This window comes from Puntigrus tetrazona, chromosome 23 (assembly GCF_018831695.1).
Source record: "Puntigrus tetrazona isolate hp1 chromosome 23, ASM1883169v1, whole genome shotgun sequence".
Lineage (NCBI taxonomy): Eukaryota > Metazoa > Chordata > Actinopteri > Cypriniformes > Cyprinidae > Puntigrus > Puntigrus tetrazona.
Window position 1 is genome coordinate 2517189 of NC_056721.1, and position 20683 is coordinate 2537871.

Sequence of the window (20683 nt, forward strand, 5' to 3'; positions counted from 1 at the left end):
ATATATATATATATATATATATATATATATATATATATATATATATATATATATATATATATATATATATATATATATACAAATACATATATTCATGAAAAATGTGTTAGGTTTATATGGTAAATATATTTATATATAATACGAAATATTAGAATATAATTATATACTCGTAAATACACTTGTTCTAGATATTTACTGTATGTGTGTGCGCTTATACATTTCTCATCAGCTGCATCTGCGCAGGAAAACTAATGCATGTCTGACAGGTTACAGTGATGAACCTTTAACTCTTTAATTACCAAAGCTGCTGGTCTGGATTGACCGCAGTCGTGTTCGAATGAATCAATGAAGGCTTGAATGAAGGCTTAAACCACGAATGTCTTCATAATCTTGCGTCTTATTGGCTCGTCCTGACACGAGCGTGTCTGGAATGATAATGCGGGGGATTCACGGCCTCACGTTCACTGCTGTATATGTAGGGTGGATGCGGGCATCTGCTGGGACGCTGTGGGGCGTTTGGGTGGTTCTAGCATCTGTCAGACCACAAATATTTCAGTGCTGCTTATTCCAGCTTCGCTCGCCGCCCTCCAAGCACACACACCGCTTTACAGTGAAACGGAGAGAAGAGCTTTTTTTTTTTTTTTTTTTCCAGCACGTGGGATGCAGTTGGGAATTCCTGCAGAATATTTTCATCAGATGACCTTCTCCTCCAGATGAGGGCCGTTCTCTGTGCATTTATTCAAGGAACAAAGCCTTGTTTGAGGACTCGGTGGCTACCGTTAACAGAGTTTAAATGCCCTCTCGTTGTGGGAGCTCTGTTAAAATGAGCTTTTGCAGCCTTTTGAAATGATGATTGTCCGTTGATTTCTTCAAACAGCCCTAGATTAAAGTAGCCAATGATTTTATTCCACGCTCACCAACCGAAAATTACCAAAAATGACTATGTACTCTGGTAATAACATCTTCAGAGTGTTGTATTTAGACACTTTTAGACACTCTTTCCTCCAAGCCAAATCTAGTGACATGATTTTATGGTCATGCTACGTTTTTTTGGATACGTTACCATGGTAATAACATCGTCTACTGCAAAGTTCACGTCACGCTCCCCAGAGCAGTGTTGCCTTTGTATTGGAGCTATTAGTCTAAGCTTCTTTCTATTGTCCTTACTTCAATCTCTCTTCTGATGCACATTTTTCCCCAGAGTTCTGGGGTGTGGTGCCGTTTTTGCTCCCCGATGTAAGATTTCACATCAGATGGGTTCATTACCTGATTCCGTCTCTTTTATCGTACAGCACAATGGCGCTCTCGTCACAAAGAAAAACCTTCTTCTGTTTCCGTCAGACTCGCACAATTAGCGGCCGATTAGCGTTTCACTCTTATCAGTGAGCTGTGACTTTTCCGTCATGGGCGCGCTGAGGAATGTAGGTCGCCGGGTTTAGAAAAGCTGTCAGTTTTTAAGGCGTGGGACATAAACATCCGAGAATGTGAACGATATCACGTGACCTGCCGGGCTGCTTCGTCAGCGGAGAACACGTGCCAGGTCTGATAGTTCCTGCACATCTTCTTGTTTCGACACTTGAACTCCAGTAATGGCTTTTTCCTGTGGCTCTTGGAATGGTTTCTTTACATGGTGTTTTCCGTGATGGCACGCTAGGTTCACGACAGATGCCCAGCGAGTCTCAGCGGACACGTCCAAGTCGACGTTCATCACGAAATCAAAACACACATGATGAAAAGGAATTGCGTTTTAAACGATAAAGCTTGAGGTCTTCAACCCCAGATTCTCATTACCGCGATGAAGTTCATTTTAGTTCTTAAAAAACACGTAAAACACTTGTATATAATACTCTCGTGAACCTAATTTGTCATTTTTATTCATAAAATATTAGTTTTCCACAGAAACTATTTTCACAGTAATCAAGTGGTTCTTGAGGAGAACATCAACATATTCAATGGTTTCTGAAGGATCATGTGGGAAATATTGTTGTGGGAACTTTTTCAGGATTCTTTGAATCAAAAGTTCAAAAGAGTAGCAGTTATTTGCAATAGAGGAATGTCAACAGATCATATTTCTATTTCAAATAAATACCGTTCTTTTGAACGTACTGTTCATCATAGAATCCAGCAAAGAAATAAATAAAAACAAATAAAAAACGTTTTCTAGTTTGATAATAATGAAAGAAAATGCCACTTTACAATGCATTCGAATTGAGAACAATTTATTTTAAATTGAGACTACTTTAAAAAAAAAAAAAATCTTTACAAATCTTGCCGACCACAAAATTAAAATGGAAGTACACTACTATGATGCACAATTATTTTTTTTAAAGTGAAATATACAAGTCGAATTAAATTCTTAACATGTTTTGTCTGTTTTTTCCCACAGTGTGTGGTTTTGTATTTATTTATTATTATTATTATGATTATTATTATTTATTGTGTCTTTTGTAAATGTAGTATTATATTGGTTTCAGCATTGTAAACCGAACAGGTAGTTAAAATCACAGCCTTCTTAAGAAGTTTTACATTTTCAGTTGTTGATTGAGTTTCTACATGGACGCAGTGCCGTATAAAAGGTTCTTAAAAGTCTCCTTCACTTCCCTTTGAGAGTTCATCAGTGTGATGCTCATCATCTTTTAAAAACATGCCACTGATGTCTCTCAACCTGCCACAATATACGCATTTCCTGAAACTCACGAAGACTCGGCTGTCTGTGAAACCCTTCCCGAACTCTTAAATGTTTTTATGACATTTATATAGAGGCGTTGCTGAACTCCGTGTCGCTGTGCAGGGTTCGGCTGGAGACCCGGAGGAGGTGAGCAGCTCCCGGCCGGAGCTGATGGAGGTGGACGCGGAGGTCAGTCTGGACACGTATCAGATCACGCTGGAGGAGGTGCTCACCTGGCTGCTGTCGGCCGAAGACACGCTGCACATGCAGGACGACGTGTCCGACGACGTGGAGGAGGTCAAAGACCAGTTCCACACACACGAGGTGCATGCCAACACGGCATAAACATTGTTAGCATTCACCACCTAATCTCTTTCTTGAATATAATTACTCGTAACAATATAGCATTACTGCGATTGTTAAAAATGGGAAAACAAAGATTAACAGACTTTTGATGTTGGCTTGACAAAGCTTTGTTCGAAAGTTTGAAATGGCTTTAAAGGTTTTACTCAGTCTGAAGAAATGCAAAAAATGTTTAAGAAGTTATTTCAAAGGGTTGGTTCGCCCGAAAATGAAAATTGTCCCATCCTTGACTCACCTTTGAGGCATCCTAGGTGTATGTGACTTTCTTCTGTCAGACGAATACGATCTGAGTTCTGTTAGATATTCTGTAGACCCCTTCGAGCCTTTGAATGGGCTTAAATGGGTGGTAGCTGTATTCAGTTTAGAAATAACGTGCGCGTAATCGTTATAAAACATCTCTCACACGGCTCCCGGGGGGTTAATAAGGGCCCCCCGTAGCGAATTCACTCTTTTTTGAGCGATAAATATCCATTTCAAACATAAGCACTTTTCTCTCACGTCTGCCGACTGTGGAAACCGGAAACGGTCCATGCGAACATGCTGTTTTATGTTGCTAGCATGTATATCACGTTACGAGAATGTTTTAGAATTTTGCTAACACAATTTAGCATATTTTGATCCGTTTCTAGCATGTTTTAACATGTGATTAAGCGTATTTATATTTTTTTCTGCATGTTTTTAGCGTGATTTAGCACGTGCTGCTAACATGATTAGCACATTGTTAGCATAAATTAGCATTCTACAAACATGATTTAGGATGTTGTCCCAGAATATCAGTTAAGCTTATAGTTATAGACGACTTGAATACACTATACGTCTTATAGTGTTTTTTTTTTATTATATTGTTTTGATTATTGGCTCATGAAAACCATAAGTCATATCAGTTAAAGATGTCTGAATGTCTGACCTGAGTTTTGGTAGTTGTTGATTGAAGAGGAGGTATTGAAGTAGGATTTCGGTGTGGTTCCTCACACCATGAAACCCCCCATCGCTGCTCTTTCTGATTGACCTGAGCACTTTAAGCGTTAGCATGTCCCGTGTTCCCGTCCTGTCGGAGAACATGCTCCGAACACGCCAGGAATGCGAGGAATTCTGTGAGGCGGAGAGAACTCTGACAGACAGCAGAGCCGGGGCGCATAAACTCAGTCCTGAGTGATGGATCCAGAGCGGGAGGGTGAGGTTTACATTCCTGTCAGAAAGTGAAGGCTAATATGAGGCACTGATGCAGAAACAAATACAAGGCAAATACGGGGAAGCTCTGGAGATCCTCTGAGCACTGGGCTTTTCCTGGAGCTTGAACCCGTTTGTCTCTGTGCTCTGGATCCACTCGAAAGTACAGAGATCATGTGCTAATGGTTTATCACGTCAGTCGTCTTTTTTCATAGTTTTGAGAATAGATTATTACATACTGTGTGAACGAGTGGAGCATATTCTTCCACTACATGAGTCAAAAAAAAAGCTACCATCAAATACACTTTCTAAATCAGAGCTTCATGGCAAACCACCAAAATAAAAGTTTGCAGAAATATTTTAGCATCGCTTGCAAATAATCAGTAAACCTCTGTTCTTGTGCATTTATTTATTTGTTTTATTTTAATACATTTTAGTAGACTGATTACATTAAAAAAATGCTTTTATTTCTTTTCAGAAATCACAAAATCCTTGGGCCATTTTTTGTTAAAATTGTAATAAATCATTTAATGTTCAGTAAAATTTAAAAAATCAAAAAAAAAAAGGTAAAATAAAAAAACTGAATCGTAGAAGAATTAAGCAGATTTATTTTTAAAACATTGAACAGAGTTTTTTACAGCATTAATTTGTTGATTTTCAGTTAAGCATTCATTAATGCCAGTGCATTTTATTATAAAACTTAACTGTTCCCATGTCTTCATCTAAAAAGCTACTGGGTTTCTTAAATAAAAAGCGTTTATCTTAAAACATTCCATATGGCATATTTAAAGCTTTTTAGAGCTTTAAATTGTACTCTAAGACATCTGAGAAGGTGGTTTGTAGCCATCCTGGTAACTGATGTGTCGTTTGCCTCCCAGGCGTTTATGATGGAGTTGACAGCCCACCAGAGCAGCGTGGGGAACGTCTTACAGGCGGGAAACCAGCTGATCGCTCAAGGCAACCTGAGTGAGGAAGAGGAGGATGAGATCCGAGAGCAGATGACGCTGCTCAACTCCCGCTGGGAGAACCTTCGGGTCGCCAGCATGGACCGTCAGTCCAGGTCTGGACGCGCGCATTCCTACTGAAGCCTTCTGCTCGAAGAGTGCGCTTGAATTTGTCATCTCTCCTCTGTCTTCAGACTTCATGAAGTTCTGATGGACCTTCAGCAGCAGCAGCTCCAGCAGCTCTCTGACTGGCTGACGCAGACGGAGGGGCGGATCCGTAAGATGGAGAAAGAGCCAATGGCAGGAGACATGGAGGGATATCTGACCCAAATAGAGCAGCATAAAGTAAGAGAAGCGTTTGATTCTCGTGGTACATTGTGATGCATCACAAAATTACACTTTCGAAACGTTTATGGAATAGTTAACCCAAAAATATGATGAACATCTACTCGCTCTCAGACCTTCTGAAGATGACTGGATGAGTTGAGAAAGTAGCATTTTGTCATTAGCTCATCCATGAATGGGTGCCGTCAGAATGAGAGTCCAAACAGCTGATAAAAATATCACAATAAATCCACACCACTCCAGTCCATCAGCTAACATCTTAGGAAGCCAAATACATAAGCCCACAAGTCCATAATCCTTAATATCTGATCTGTGCATCTTTCTCAATGACTTTTTCGATGGAGAAATTTCATCTGGAAGCACCGGTTCCAGTTAAAACCGTTAAAACTCATTACACTTCACAAGATGTTAATTGATGGACTGGAGCGGTGCTGATTAGGTGCGGATTATTACTATTATTAGTGCTGTCAGTCAATTAAAAATGTAATCACGTTAATTACAGTCATAGAAAGTGCCAGTCGTAGACCGTGATTAGTCACGATAAAGTATTTAAAATACTAGGATTTACCTGTAAATGTGTCGAATTAAAGAAATTCATGATAAACTAGTTTAAGGAAACAGAACCTTTCACGCCTCCGCCAGGTATGAGACATAATTAGCCATTATTAGCTGAATTATTACACTGGCATTTACCATTATACAAAACATTTACCAAGCCACGTCGCTTCAATCCCAATAAACATTATCATACAACAAAACAAAACAACTGCACCTGCATTAGAGCTGACATTAGCATCATGCTTAATAGGACACTTTTACTCAAAACAACCATTGGGGGAAAAAAAGAACGCAACCCGTGCACAACTCTAATTTTACCCAAACTGTGAGGAAAACCACTGGTTCACTGTACCCCTATTACACAGATACCCTTCCACGTTGTGATGACGACAAGATGCTGGGGTCAAACCTTATCAATCGACTAATTTGCGCTAAAAAAATATTAATTGGATGGGTGAACTGGTGTCAGCACACATAAAGCCATATCCCTTTTCAAATCTGTGTTTCCAAACCCCACAGTTGGGTTATTGATTTATAAATGATTACGAACTCAGATTTCAGAGCCGGAATGTAAACCATCTTTAGAGCGGAACTTGATCACAATTGATAGATTGTAGAAAATTCTTCCCAAGAAACGTGAAAAGAAAACGCATGAGACAAAGTTTATGCCGGGTTTTGATAAAGTCTCCTAAAATAGAAACCTCCGAGCAATAAAATGTTCCCGAGGAGACTTGAGTAGTTAATGAATGACTCTCATCAGAGATCCCGTCTGTGTACGCAACCTGTTCGCAAAACCGCTTTCTCTTTCTGATCCCCGATGTGAATTTATCGTGAATGCTGAAAGGAGAGCGAGAGGGAGGGAGATCGCGAGAAGAATGAATAAGCAAATCAGCGCACGCCCCAGTGAACGAGGGGCAAACACGACCTCTGTGTGTTTGTTCAGTTAGCGAATGGAGAACACACACGGGTTGGCTCCCACACGCATGCTTACATTCAGGAGCCGCGCAGTCTCATAGGAAGATATCGTCCTAGCGCTTTCACGTTAGTTACGGAGACACGCACATGTATGCTTTCGTACTTGACAAAAAATATCTGCCCCGAATGACATTGCATCAAACTCATTTGGAGAAGCCTGTTAAAATCATCCTCTGGGCAAATTTGTCCTAAAATGAACATATAATTAACAAAACGAAACCGATATTTTGAATTACACGCGATTAAAGGCTTTTAGATTATGATGTTATTTTCACATTTCAGCTTCTAGTTCTATTTCCTGTATAAATAAATTAATAAAATAAATCACCGTTGTGATGAATCATGAATTATTACTGTAATTTCAGATAATAATATGGTGTTTGGTAATTTTGTCTTAATAAATGTGTGTTTCCTCTTTCTGGGTAAATTAAGAATCTTAAAGTGTGCTTTAGATCATCACTTAACCTTTTGACCCCCTTTGACTGATGTTTCCTCAGGTTTTGCAGAATGATCTGGAGGTGGAGCAGGTAAAGGTGAACTCTCTCACGCACATGGTCGTGGTCGTGGATGAGAACAGCGGGGAGAGCGCCACCGCTGCCCTGGAGGAACAACTGCAGGTAGAGGACAACGTGCTGGCTTTTTATTTGTTGCGTCAAAATGACTGTAATCATGAAATCTTTAAGTGTCAGCTAGTGTATCTCAAGCACTAATTTTCGTATATCACCATATAAAGTGTTCAAATAAATCACGTAACGGTGTTTGTGTTTTGATAAAAACTCTCTCATAAGGTTCGTTCTTGCTATCTGTAAGGACCTCTATACTGTTTTAAAAGGAAAGTACGCTACGATGTGGTGGTGAGCAAGGTGATTGTTACGTTGAATGCAGTAAATGATTACTTTTACAGTAAGGTTCTTTTTTTACCTGAAGTCCAAAGGTAATAAAAGCAAGCTGTTTTCCATGCCTTCTCTGATACCTCCTCTAAGGAATGCGATCTATTAATGTTGGACCCAGTCTTGAGAATTCATTGGATGCAGCACAGCGAGAAACTTGGAACTGAACGGACATTTGACTCTCCCAGAGGCTGTAAAAGTGTGTGAAAAGTCATTCGGTGAATAACTTTCCCTCTTTTGTTTTTCCTTCTGTTCTTCACAGTCGCTGGGAGAGCGCTGGGCGGCAGTGTGTCGCTGGACGGAGGAGCGCTGGAACAAACTTGAGGAAATTCAACTGGTGTGGCAGCGGTTGCTTGATGACCAGGTCGGGCCTGATACCAAAAATCCAACATTCCATCGCAACAATTCACAAAATTTTGAATCGCGCAAATAATTGCAAAACATGATCAATTTCTGTAATGTTTGAGTACTCAAATATGCTTGTTTTTGCCCATTCGTAAAATTATTTTCATCCAGCACAAACCTGAAATTAAAGCTTCTGGCTAAAAAAAAATAATCAGAGGTGTGCCTCAGGGGTCTGTTTTGGGCCCCATTGTATTGTGCTCTTATCTTGGACTGTTCAGTGAATGCATTTAAGGGTCAGATTGCTATTTTAACAATTTAGGCTGCTTTCTGGGAAAGGGTGAGATTCAATTATGCCGTTTTATGACTTACAGATACCATTACCATTGACCCATTACATCATTAGTGTAGAGTGCACACAATCTTATTTCCACACTTCCCATGACTGGACCACTTCCGTCAGTCTGCAAACTGAACTGTGATGTAAATCAGAGGATATCGTCTATGACGTTACATTAAATTAACGCTTTTTATGCTGAAGTAATGTGTAAGCGAGGGTGGTTTGATTATTTTTGAGGCAACGTATGAACGATGAAGCACTTTTGCTACTGAAAATCAACTTTCTTCTCGTCCATTCAGAGTTTATTTGGATCATGGCTGGCAGATGAGGAGAAGGCGTTGAGTGAAGTTCAGACCAGTGATTTTAAAGACCCCAGTGAAATAAATGCCAGCGTCCGCAGATTAGCTGTGAGTAGACAAAGATATATCACTTCATATTTTTTCAAGATTTTCAATACTTGCTTATAGTTTTAGATATGTTTAAATAATCAATGTTCCAAGAACATGAATCATTGTGATTTTAAGATTGTAAAATACTATCAGCTTGACAAGAGCTTTGCTTTGCAGAGTCTTAAGGAGGATATGGCCCAGAAGCGGAGGGCCCTGACTGCCCTGTCAGATGCTGGACAGGATGTGACAGAGCTTTTAAACAGTCCAGCCGCAGCTCAGAGAATCGAAGCAGACACAGACCTGCTGACCCAACGCTGGGACAACCTGGTCCAAAAACTAGAGGACTGCTCCAGCCAAGTCAGATAAATGCATCTCACGTGTTTGTTAGTTCTAATCAGCTTTTGATAGGACATTGATTCCAAGCATCTGTTTGTTTCCAGGTAACCGAAGCGGTGTCCATGCCTGGGACGCCCCAGGTACAAGAGAAAGTGTTCACGGAGACAGTCACAACAGTATCAACACGGATAGAGCAAACCTTCACCAGCAGCGACCGAGAGCTACCTCCGCCCGCCCCACCAAAAAGACGACATCTTGACACAGACGGCGAGCTCAGGAGACTGTACGACAAACATACCGCTTCCTTGTTAAAAAAACCCCGCAAAGAATCATCTTTTATCAGCCCCTTCAGGATTTTGTCAAAATCAGTCAAACTTTGTATTTTTTGCTTGCATTTTTGTCTTATTTTTGCATATAAAAACAAAACTTGATGGATAAAGCAATTATACAATTATTAAAATGTATTGTCTTTTCAGCCCTTTCACTTCTAAAACATAGATAGATAGATATAATTTATTTATTTATTGTTTTATTTTAGTCCTCATGAAACTGTTGCTTTCATCTTGTGTTGAGCACATTTGGAAACCATTAGCTTAAGCTATACAGTGTTTACACACACTGCTCTGTAATGCTCAGCTGTAGCACTCCCTCATGTGACCCCGGTGTGATGTTTTTATGTTTTTTAGAGCTGAAACTGATGTTCCCAAGCTTTTGTCTCAGCTGGCTGCATGGAAGTCATCTGCTCAAGCTGCTGAAGACGCCTCTGTCCTGAAAGAAAAACTACAGGTTATTTATTATAACACTAACATTTACCTGTTCATATATTTGTTTTACTGAGTATATTTGTCCCATATCTGCAGCCCCTTGGTGTGGAGCTTGCTGAAAACGAGGGGGCCGTGAAAGAGTTGGTGCAGAAAGGAGAGAAGATGATTGAACAACTGGAGAAAGGTAGGGGATTGTGGGTGATTTCCTCGATAAACGATGGTTCCTGTTTTCTCTTACTGATTAAAATCACTTTATCTGTGTATATAGAAGGTCTGTCTTCAGAGGAGGCTCGTTCTGGCCTGGACTCTGTGCGTAAAGAATGGGAGAGCTGCCAGAACCTGATCCAGGATCTGAGAAACCGAGCTCAAGTTCTAGAGCAAGTGGCGGCGGTTCAATCAGGACTGAAGGATGTAAATGAATTCCTGCAGGAACAGGAGAAGTGGTTGATCTCCACGGAAGGGTTTAGAGCCAACGACAACCAACAGGAGCTCCAGGCACTAAAAGATGACTGTGAGGTCAGTCAAGTAGCAGGCAATTTTATGAAAGACAAATCTGGAATCTAACAGTATGCAGTATAAAGGTTCTTTATTGGCATTAATGGTTCCATGAAGAACCGTCAACATCTATAGAACCTTTCCACTGCACAAAATCAAAATGATAGATGTTAAAGTTTCTTCCTGAAATCAGTGGTTCCACAAAACAACCTTTATCTTTAAGATGGTAGAAACAAGTTAAAAGCCTCTCTGAATGCCTCGCGTGATTGTTCAGCAAATCTGTACTGTATGTACTGTACTGTGTTTCAGGCTGGAATAGCACAGCTGGAAAAGCTTCAGCCACAGGTGGAAGATCTCTGTTCTCAGACGGAGCGTCTGGCCTCAGAACCTGGTGTCCCTGATACCATGAGGCCCAGTGTGACAGTGCTGGCATCGCGCCACGGCACAACCCTTCAAGAGCTCAAGACACGGCAGCAGGACATCGCTACAGGTACACATTTCCAAATTGCAGCCTTTACACTACGCTCTCATAGCATATAAAGAATGTCGCTCTAGCCTGCAATTTGAGGGAGTCCGGGATTTAGAAAATTGTTAGTTGAGCTTTTCTATCCAAGCTACAAATACAGAGAAATGAAATCACTTTTGGAGACAGAACAACGCATTCTTAAAGGATTGCATTTAAAGGGAACATTTCAGCCAAGAATGTCATCGTTTGCCAACGCATATGACTTTGTTCATTCTGTCAAACGCAAAAGGACTTCATTTCGAAGGATGTCCAGCACGCTCTTGCTGCAAAATAGATTGTAACTGGTTCTGTCAAGCTCCAAAAATGACAAAAAGTACCATAAAAGTTTATGTGAGCTGTTTATTAGGCAGCAGCATGCAAACCGAAATGCTGCCTCAAGCTTTTGATATACGTAAGCAACGCAGGAAACAGTTAGCATGTTAAGCTAACAATGCGAAACCAAACTCATGGTGAGTTAAAGTGTCCATTAGTTCAGCTTGTAGCTCAGTTGTCGCTCATCCAGAGCCGTAATCTCTAATATTAGCACACGGCGCTGCTAACGCTGCCAAGTCTTTATACTCTGATACAAATGTAGTCCTTAAATGTTGAAGTCATCTTTGGATGTTTTTGTGTTGCGAGTGAAACTAAATGCTGCCAAAGTAGGCAGTTCGCTAGGTTTTGGAGCAGATCTACGAAAAGATTGAGGCTCACTGAGATTTTTATAAGTCCTGGGGTTTGAATCGGTGCCAAGGTGTGCAGCACCTCTGTTTCTCTGCCTCCGTTTCTCTTGTTCTCTTCAGAAATAGTAACTTATGCAACAGGTAAATCATTTGTGGAACCAACAAGAGCAGAGCCAGAGTGAGAGAGAGCAGTCTATTTATGGCTGTAACTTCAGTGTGGCCCATGAGAAAGCTTTTACACACTGATAAACCTCTGAGTGTGTGTGTGTGTGTTAGAAAGAGCTTTAAGTAAGAGTACATCAGTGTTTAACCTTAAAGCTGGAGCAAATCTCTCTCACGCCCACATTTAGCCAGCCACGGAAATGAGGGTGTACCGTAGACTTCTAATGTTTTACACGCAGTTAAAAAATCTTTCGGAAATAAATTTGATTAAGCCAGAATCAAAACGGCAACGATAACAAAAGGCTTCTTTCTTAAAAATAGTTTGTCCTAATTGAGAACATTCCCACATGTCCCAAAGTGATGTTTTGCCAAATTTAGTAAGCTTCTGGGACCGTTTTGTGGTTTAGCTAAATAAACACACACACACACACATACACACATTTGCTTAGCTGTTTAACATGCCGTAGACCACTGAAATATTTATATGAAGCTAATTATAATGACTAGCACAAACTTTTATTCCTTAAAGAAAACATGTATTATTACTTTATCAGTTATTTTTGGCTTCAGGGATGTTCTCAAAAGCAGTTCTTGTCTCATTCATTTTCAACAATTTTCCAGCAGTTTTGTCCCCTAGGTATAGCTGCATTAAATATAAACAGTTGAATGTTCGTGGGACAATCGGAAAGCTAACCTTCCTTGATTTGGCCTGTTGATCTCTAACATCTGGGATTCAGGCTAAGCAAGCGCACACCCACACACAGTGACAAACACACACAAGCTGCAAGCAGTTATTTTTGTCTTCTCTCTGTTCAGTAAATAAACATCTCAGAAGGAGCCGGTTCACGTGCATTATTAATCACGAATGTCAAAAGACAATAGAGATTGTTTTAGTGATGTACAACAGAAGAGGAATCATCCAGATAAACACTACATGCGTCATGGGACCGACACACACACACACCACACACACACACACACCACACACACATATATATGTATATATCTTATATTAATTGATGCAGAAAGATTGTATAGTTATTTAAAAAAAAATGCAAAAGAATGAATAGTGGCCAGTTACAAGCATCCAAACTGATACTTCCTCTTAAGAATGGTTTTCGTATCAATATGAACAGTTTTTCCGAGGCTGGAGTGAAGTGTCTGTGTGTAATTTGTTGGTGTGTGTCTGTAGTTTTGTCCAGGCTGGTGGGGTCCAGGACGCTGCAGCAGATGGAGTCCAGGCTGAACACGGTCAGCGCTGAGATCAGAGACATCACCACAGCTGAACATGGAGTCGTTAAAGCTCAGGTGTGTGTGTGTGTGTGAGAGGGATGCTCGCACGCTGGGTCTATAAGTCGGTTTTAAGTCGGCCAGTCAGAGCAGACTGCGCATGTTGGAAGGACGGTCTTTGTAGAAAATGATGCGGAGCGTAGAGGAGCTACAGTAAAGTACAGTATTTGAAAAATTATGCGTTTTTTGAACATTAAAGCATGACAACAATTTACGTTACGCCAAATAATGATCTTAAAAATAGCATCATATCACAGCTTTACTGAGAGTTAGTTGACATGTAGTTACAAAGTTGCTTGTAGTTAGTAGACCACCAAAATAAAGTGTAACCTAACATTTTTGTAATTACACAGCTACCCTGTGCCACTTGGTTTAGCAGCTCTGTTAAAACTCCAGACCAGGCTGATATAATATAGAGTATTACTGTTGGTTTACATTTTAAATCTAGTTTGTTTGCGTGTTGGTGTATCGTCGTGCCATATGTTGATCCGTGTGTTCGGTCTCTTCGCTGACAATAGAGTTTGTTTTTTGGATGCGTTTCTTTCTTCCACTCCATGAATGATGGGAAGAACGCCAATGACTAAGATGGCAAAACAAGCCATAGTGAGCAAACGAGCGGCTGGCGTTTGTTTAAAGTTCTCTAAATATTTGTGCCGTGGTGTGTCGGTCCTCGGCCTGAGCCGGGCGATGCCCACGTGGCACAGAAGAGCTCTCTCCAGCCCACGCTGACAGACAGAGTACGACCCTGCGTCCAGCTGTGTGATGTGTGTCTAACACAAGAGCCGTGACTTGGTTCTGTGGGAGGGGAAGAGTTTTTAGGCAATTGTGTGTCTCCATCTGTGGGTGTGAATGAAGAACTGCGCTCTTGTGATCTTATTACAGCGATAGCAAGATGAAATAGAAATCAATTGGTAAACGTTTTCAGCAGTAGCGCAGGCACGTGTACAGTAAGCATTAAAGTAAAAACACACTTTAAATACATGTTTACATATCAAACATACGTTTTCAAGCATATCCAAAACCAGCCTTGTCATAAAAAATCTTTTTTTTCGTTTTAATCTCATTTTCTGGTATTTTAAAGCCAGTTGTTAAGCTTTGAATGCAGTCATGATGAACCAGAATTTTTTTTAGCCAGCAACTTTATTTTCATATACGGTGTTATCTTAGTATTATACTCTTTTATAGGATTTAATATTTTTCTTTTTAAATAAATGTTTGGTGATTGTAATACTTTTTCATTATATTTCACTAATACTTTCATTTGGCGGAAACACACAGCATGTTTTATTTCAATCGCGGAAGCTGGCAAATGGAAGTTTGTCTGAGCGGGAATCAATCTGGCAACCTGCTTGTGCGTCGAGTGGGAGGGGCCGGGTGAAAAGAAAGTATTTTGAATTTGGACTGCAATGCCTAGCTCAACCTAGTCAATCCTACACACAGCAACTTTTCCATAGCTCCTCTAGTTTACCAGACATTCGTTACTTGAAGTTAGCTTGGTCATATCTTAAGAGCATAACCGTGGAGGTTTGGCAAGGAGATTCGTTCTCGGTTTTTCTAATGCTGTTTCATAAGAGTCACAAGTATTAATGACTTGAAGTACGACCAGGTGTACTCAAGTGACGGTCTGTTTTCTAGGCTCTCTGTGCTGAGATAGAGCAGCAGCAGCGGCGGCAGACGTCTTCGGAGGCAGCAGAGCAGCAGGCCTGGACTGAGCTCTCCACCGCCGCCCAGGATCAGCTCAGCATGCTGCAGTGCATTCTGGGTAGCATGAAAGACACGAAGGTGAGAGCTGTGCCGGCAGACCAATTGTGAGGTGTTTGCCTCTGCGTGGATGTCGTGTGTTTTGATGGTGGTGTCGATGTGGATCAGGTGAAGAGCGAGGAGGTGCAGCGCTGGCTGGATTCGGCCGACGAGCTGCTGTCTCGAGACGCCAGCGGCTTCGGCCACGGCGACAAACTACAGGAAGAACTCAGCCAGTGCAAGGTCAGAGGTCAACGCATTCGACAGGGCATTAGCGTGGAATAACAATGCAGCTAGTTTAACAAAAACCTCATTTTAATCAATGTGCTTTTTCATTATTCATTTAACGCTACAAAAATTGACTCTCAATAACAAAATAAACGTCCAGCTACTATGACAGCGATGGGAAAATAGCAGTTAAATGGATACCAAAAATGAACATTTGCTGTTCATTTATTCATTCAGAGGAAGTCTAGTCACCCTCAGGCCATCCACTGTGGTTCTTCTCCTTCAAAAAAAACATATACAGGCAACGCAAAATGAATATCCGTGACTCCTGACGATGTATTGAGGCTTATAACATTGTAACATTATTAGTTGTAATCCAGAGCCTCGGGCAAACAGGGAAATCTAGATCATTTTCTTGCACAGACCAATCATTTCACTTCGTAATACTTTAAGATATCTTTAGGAGTCAAGGGTATTCATTTCGTGTTCCCTTTTTGACTCTCAAAGTAAAGGTAGCCATTGATTTTCATTATATCAAGGATCACGGTTTCAGCTACTACAAATCTATACTGTTCTACTGAAGAAAAACTTCAGGCCTCAGAATGAATAAATGAATGACAGATGTTCGTTTTTGGGTCTTTAAGAAAGCGTCTGATCATAGCGCTGTGGATTTGTTGAGCATGCGATTACGAAACTCCACGTCATACAATGGATTGCTTTAAAGCAAACGTTACAGCATTAACCTTATACAAGCGGTGCCAGTGCAAGCTTTCAGTTAAAAGTACACTTCAACAGCTGCTATAGATCAGCTCTCCAGTCTTTGCGTATTTACTCGTCTGAAAAGCGAACTCCAAATGAGCTTCGTTCGACCTCGTTCACATTAGTTAGTTCTTACATTTCGCTCGAAGTACATCGTGTCCTTTTTGGCTCAAGTTTGGCGCTGGTTTAGTCTGGGTTAACCACCGCGGCTGAGCTGGTTTGCTGAGCGTAGTTGGGAAACTTTGATAGTTGAGCAATTTCCTAAGCAAAACCAAAATGTTACGAGTGTCTCTGAAGTTAGTGATGTTTGAGATGCGTCTGTGCAGGAGCTGGTGAGCGAGATGGAGAGCGTGGACTCGTCTCTGAAGCAGATAAAGGAGAACGTGACGGCCGTGCAGCAGAGCTCAGTGCTGCGTCTGATCGGCTGGGGGCAGACGGAGCTGGACCACAGTCAGAGGCGCTGGGACACGCTCAGTAAAGAGGTGCCAAAGATAACGTCATCAGTTAGCTACACAGCATGGGAAGGGTTTCCAGCAGAAACTAGAGATGGGAGATACCGCTTATGTAGTTTCCAATACCATACGATACTTTAGTATCGTCGATACCGATATACCCAGGGTGCAATTTGCCAGGTAGGGGAGGATGGGATAAAACGAGTCTGAATCAAACGATTTACCAAACGCGCTTTGAAGCCCCATTCTGAATCGAACGATCTGAGTCCCATTCTGAGTCAAATGATTCGCAATTTTTGTTTGCCAGTTGTTGAGGCGCGAGGAGCGCGTGAGCGAAGGCCAGGAGAAAGTGATGAACCTGAAGAAGGACGTGGTGGAGATGCGCGAGTGGATGATTCAAGTGGACGAGGAGTTTCTCATGAGAGACTTTGAGTACAAGAGCCCAGAGGAGCTGGAGGAGGCGCTGCAGGAGATGAAGGTGCGGATACGTTATATATATAATAATAACTTTCATTATTCATATTATTATTTTATAAATATTAACGTACAGTTATACTACTTGTACTTTTAAGTGGTATTATTTATATACTGTTGTAGCTTGTAGTAATTGAATTGGTGGTTTAATATTTTATTTTGATGATGTTGTTTATGTGCTTTTGTCATTTTTTTTATTATTTATATCCTCAGTTTGTCATTTTAGAACTTAAGGTAATTTTTGTTACTTGCCAAGGCAAGTTTTTTAATCTGTATTATTTGATTTATTTATTTTTTTTCTGAAGCCCTGGCAGTGTTTCTTCTCAAAGTTTTGATAATTTTCTTTTCCTTGTGTCTGACCCTTTACTTATTCATTTACATACTTACCTAAAGATTTCGTGTGAATGTTCTCTCTCTTCCTGTGTGTTTCAGAGGGCTAAAGAGGATGTGTTACAGAAGGAAGTGCGAGTGAAGATTTTGAAGGACAGCATTAATGTGCTGATCGGAAAGACTCCCCCTGGTGGTGCTGACCTGAACCCTGAGCTCACCGAAGTGCTGCACAACTACCAGAAACTCTGTGATCGCTTCAAGAGCAAGTGCCACACGCTTGAGGTACACACAGAAAGCCTTGACGTTAGACGGCCCTGCTCCAGGTTTGGTTCCTCTTTGGATGTGTCTCTGAGATCTGTGTGTGTGCTGATGTTCAGGAGGTGTGGTCCTGCTGGATCGAGCTGCTTCAGTATCTTGATGTGGAGTCTGGCTGGTTGAACACACTGGAGGAGAAAGTCCAAGCCACTGAAAAGGTCCCAGAAAACACAGAGTCTGTCAGCGAGGCTCTGGAGGTAACGGCTAGCATGCTGAAGGTGTGGTTTAGCACGTTCGACACATTTTTGCAGGCAATTTCCAGTCATTTCGATATCAATCCACGTCATTGTGAGGGTGAAAGATTTTTACATTCAGATTTACTGTTATTTTTGGCATAAATGAATCAATCATTTTGACCCATACAATGTATTGTTAGCTATCGCTTCAAATGACTGCTTTTGTGCTCCGGGCTCACACATCTGTTTAATATATTTTACTCTTTGACATATTTTTTTTAAAACCACATTGCGATCGAAACTGGGAGTCTTTTAAGAATCTGATTTAAAATTGATAAAATTCAGATGACAACCAACCCTATTTCACAACACACAGATTTGCTACGTATGCTACATTATTGACAAAAGATTGTTTTGCTCAACAAAAAAAAAGACCTGCCCTTAAACGTTACAAATACAATGTGTTTTTTGATTACGTCTGATTGTGTTAAAAACGTGCGTCCGATCACACGAAGCAATTAGCAAGTTAGATGTAAAAAGTATGCTTTTGGTATAAATCGGCGTCCTCTGTTTCAGTCTCTGGAGTCGGTTCTGCGCCATCCGGGTGATAACAGGACTCAGATCCGAGAGCTGGCCCAGACTCTCATAGACGGAGGCATTCTGGATGAACTCATCAGCGAGAAACTAGAGGGCTTCAACTCACGCCATGAAGAACTGACTCAGCTGGTGCGTTCGCTTTGAACAGATCAGACGATTCACCAGAACTGATTCACTTCATATGTGTGGCGTTACAGTCGTGTGTGTGTGTGTGTGTTGTAGGCCGCTGCCCGTCAGATGTCTCTGGAGCAGAGGTTGGGGACTCTGAGAGAGAACGAGGCGGCCTTACACGCACTACAGACGTCTCTGACGCAGCTGGACCAGACCCTCACCTCGTACCTCACCGACCGCATCGACGCCTTCCAGCTGCCACAGGAAGCTCAGGTCATTCACAGCACAACCACAAACCACACTCTTCAGACCGTTAAATATAAAGATTAGCCTCCTCACCAGCGAACAGTATCATCTGTTCATCATATAAAGTTTGCAGCGTTCTTCCACCAAACAATGTAGTTCCTCGTAAACGGTTGTGGTTCCAACGAAGTGGTTTGAAGAGCAACTCAAAAACGTAAACAGTGGTGTATGCTTGTAGAGTGATTTACAACAGCTTCGAACATGGCTCAACTAATCGGTATCAGAGATTCAATGAATAATAATCTGCTTCACTTCACGCCAAACAGTGCTATATTACTCGTTTAAAATATTCTGCTCTTTTGCTCTTGTGCCGTTAACTTTAAAAACGCTCCCTGCAGGCCATTCAGGCAGAGATCGTGGCCCACGAGGCGACGCTGGAAGATCTGAGGAGGAGAAATGTAGGTAACGTCCCTCCGAATATCCCAGAGGGCAAACCGGCGCGAGGAGGAACCCTGCTGGACCAATTACAGGTGCCCCTACTGGACTGTCTGTCGATTTATCTTCCTCCGTCGTATTTACTAGTGGGAAAATTGGAAATATTTTGATAGCAGAGCTATAGTTTGAGAGATAGTTTGAGTCTGGTGGGTCATAAACTTTAAATAAGGTGGAGGGGACAACGATTGTTTATATGATTGTAAACCAATGGGATGATACGTTTTATTCTTTCTGACCTTAAAGCACTTGAATACGACAAGCTCGTAATCAAAAAATACCCTTTAGCACGTGAAGGCAGCATAAATTTTGCACACACGGGTTTTGAGTTTTAGGGTTTAGTTCAAGCATAAACTGCTTAGTCTGTAAAAGTGATCTTTTGTTTGTTTTTCTGGTTCTAATGTTTTAAAATCTGTTATAAAATGAACTAATTTGAATCCTCTTGACTAGCTACTAGTTCTCAAGAAACAGTCTTAACGTAGCGACTGTGTTTAAGCAACTGGCCCCAGTTTTAGCTTTAAGCATTGATGAAACCGTCCAGTGAATGTCTAGTGTATCTGCTCAGACTTTAATACCGGTGTAGTGTATTCCAGCCAAGACGTTTATCTAGTGTTTCTCTTGTTTTGTTCAGCGGAAACTCCGTGAGATTAGTACCAAATTCCAGCTCTTTCAGAAACCCGCAAACTTTGAGCAGCGGATGCTGGACTGCAAGAGGATTCTAGAAACCGCTAAAGCCGAACTTCACGTCCTGGAGCTGAAAGACACTCAGCCAGAGGAGATCCAGAGTCACCTGACCGGATGCATGGTGAGAACGCACACAGGCATTATTATAAACCACTTACCATCGCAGTACATGTTCATATTTTGAATTGGCTTTTTTGGTTTTCGTGTTAATATTAGGTTACGTTTTAAGCAATTTTGTTATTTATGGCTCATTAATAGAGACGTGAAGTGGGTCAGGAAGGTGAGATTAAATGAGATTCGTGTCAGAACCGTGTCACGTTCAGCAGCGGCAGCTCTTAAAGAAATAACAGCTAAAATGACCAGAAAAAGGGGAAAAAGCTTTATAGCTTTAAGCATTCATCTAATTTATATTTACTTTAGAATGTGTTATATATGGGTTTATGTGAAGATTGTTTTAAGTTCACTTCAATTAGAAGTTATTTTTTTTTTAAGTCTAAACGTTAATATTGACAACATTATCATGATTAAATAGAGACTAGGGGGAAAAAACTATAGTGATGCTGGCCTTCAGTCACAAAAAAAAAGATGCCATTTATATTAGTATAAAAAAAGTACTGTCTTTGTTGTTTGCACAGTAATTTAAAGATTGAAAGTGAAATTATTGCGATATTAAATGTATATTAAAACTGTACTGTTAGTTGGGATTATATGTGATTAATTTCAGAAAAATATACTTTTATTTACTATTTTATTTTTACAATAAGGTGTCATTTGTTAACATTTTATTAACTAACATTAAACAAATAGTGAGCTATACATTTATTGCATTATTTAATCATCTTTGTTAGCATTATGTCATTAAAATA

The 20683-nt window shown here is 40.7% G+C and overlaps 1 protein-coding gene across 1 annotated transcript in view; it reads left to right on the forward strand.

Moving 5' to 3' along the window:
- Positions 1 to 20683, forward strand: part of LOC122328832 (utrophin-like) — a 167864-nt gene that overhangs the window by 28470 nt on the left and 118711 nt on the right. Inside the window, exons 10-32 of the mRNA XM_043224832.1 lie at positions 2792 to 2992; positions 5080 to 5261; positions 5340 to 5490; positions 7521 to 7640; positions 8176 to 8277; positions 8895 to 9002; positions 9162 to 9341; positions 9425 to 9603; positions 10007 to 10106; positions 10181 to 10268; positions 10353 to 10600; positions 10889 to 11069; positions 13119 to 13234; positions 14852 to 14998; positions 15086 to 15199; positions 16270 to 16425; positions 16703 to 16873; positions 17302 to 17481; positions 17577 to 17711; positions 18267 to 18416; positions 18510 to 18671; positions 19040 to 19171; positions 19765 to 19938. Of these exons, the coding sequence (XP_043080767.1) occupies positions 2792 to 2992; positions 5080 to 5261; positions 5340 to 5490; positions 7521 to 7640; positions 8176 to 8277; positions 8895 to 9002; positions 9162 to 9341; positions 9425 to 9603; positions 10007 to 10106; positions 10181 to 10268; positions 10353 to 10600; positions 10889 to 11069; positions 13119 to 13234; positions 14852 to 14998; positions 15086 to 15199; positions 16270 to 16425; positions 16703 to 16873; positions 17302 to 17481; positions 17577 to 17711; positions 18267 to 18416; positions 18510 to 18671; positions 19040 to 19171; positions 19765 to 19938 (3477 nt within the window). The remainder of the gene's footprint in view (positions 1 to 2791; positions 2993 to 5079; positions 5262 to 5339; positions 5491 to 7520; positions 7641 to 8175; positions 8278 to 8894; positions 9003 to 9161; positions 9342 to 9424; positions 9604 to 10006; positions 10107 to 10180; positions 10269 to 10352; positions 10601 to 10888; positions 11070 to 13118; positions 13235 to 14851; positions 14999 to 15085; positions 15200 to 16269; positions 16426 to 16702; positions 16874 to 17301; positions 17482 to 17576; positions 17712 to 18266; positions 18417 to 18509; positions 18672 to 19039; positions 19172 to 19764; positions 19939 to 20683) is intronic.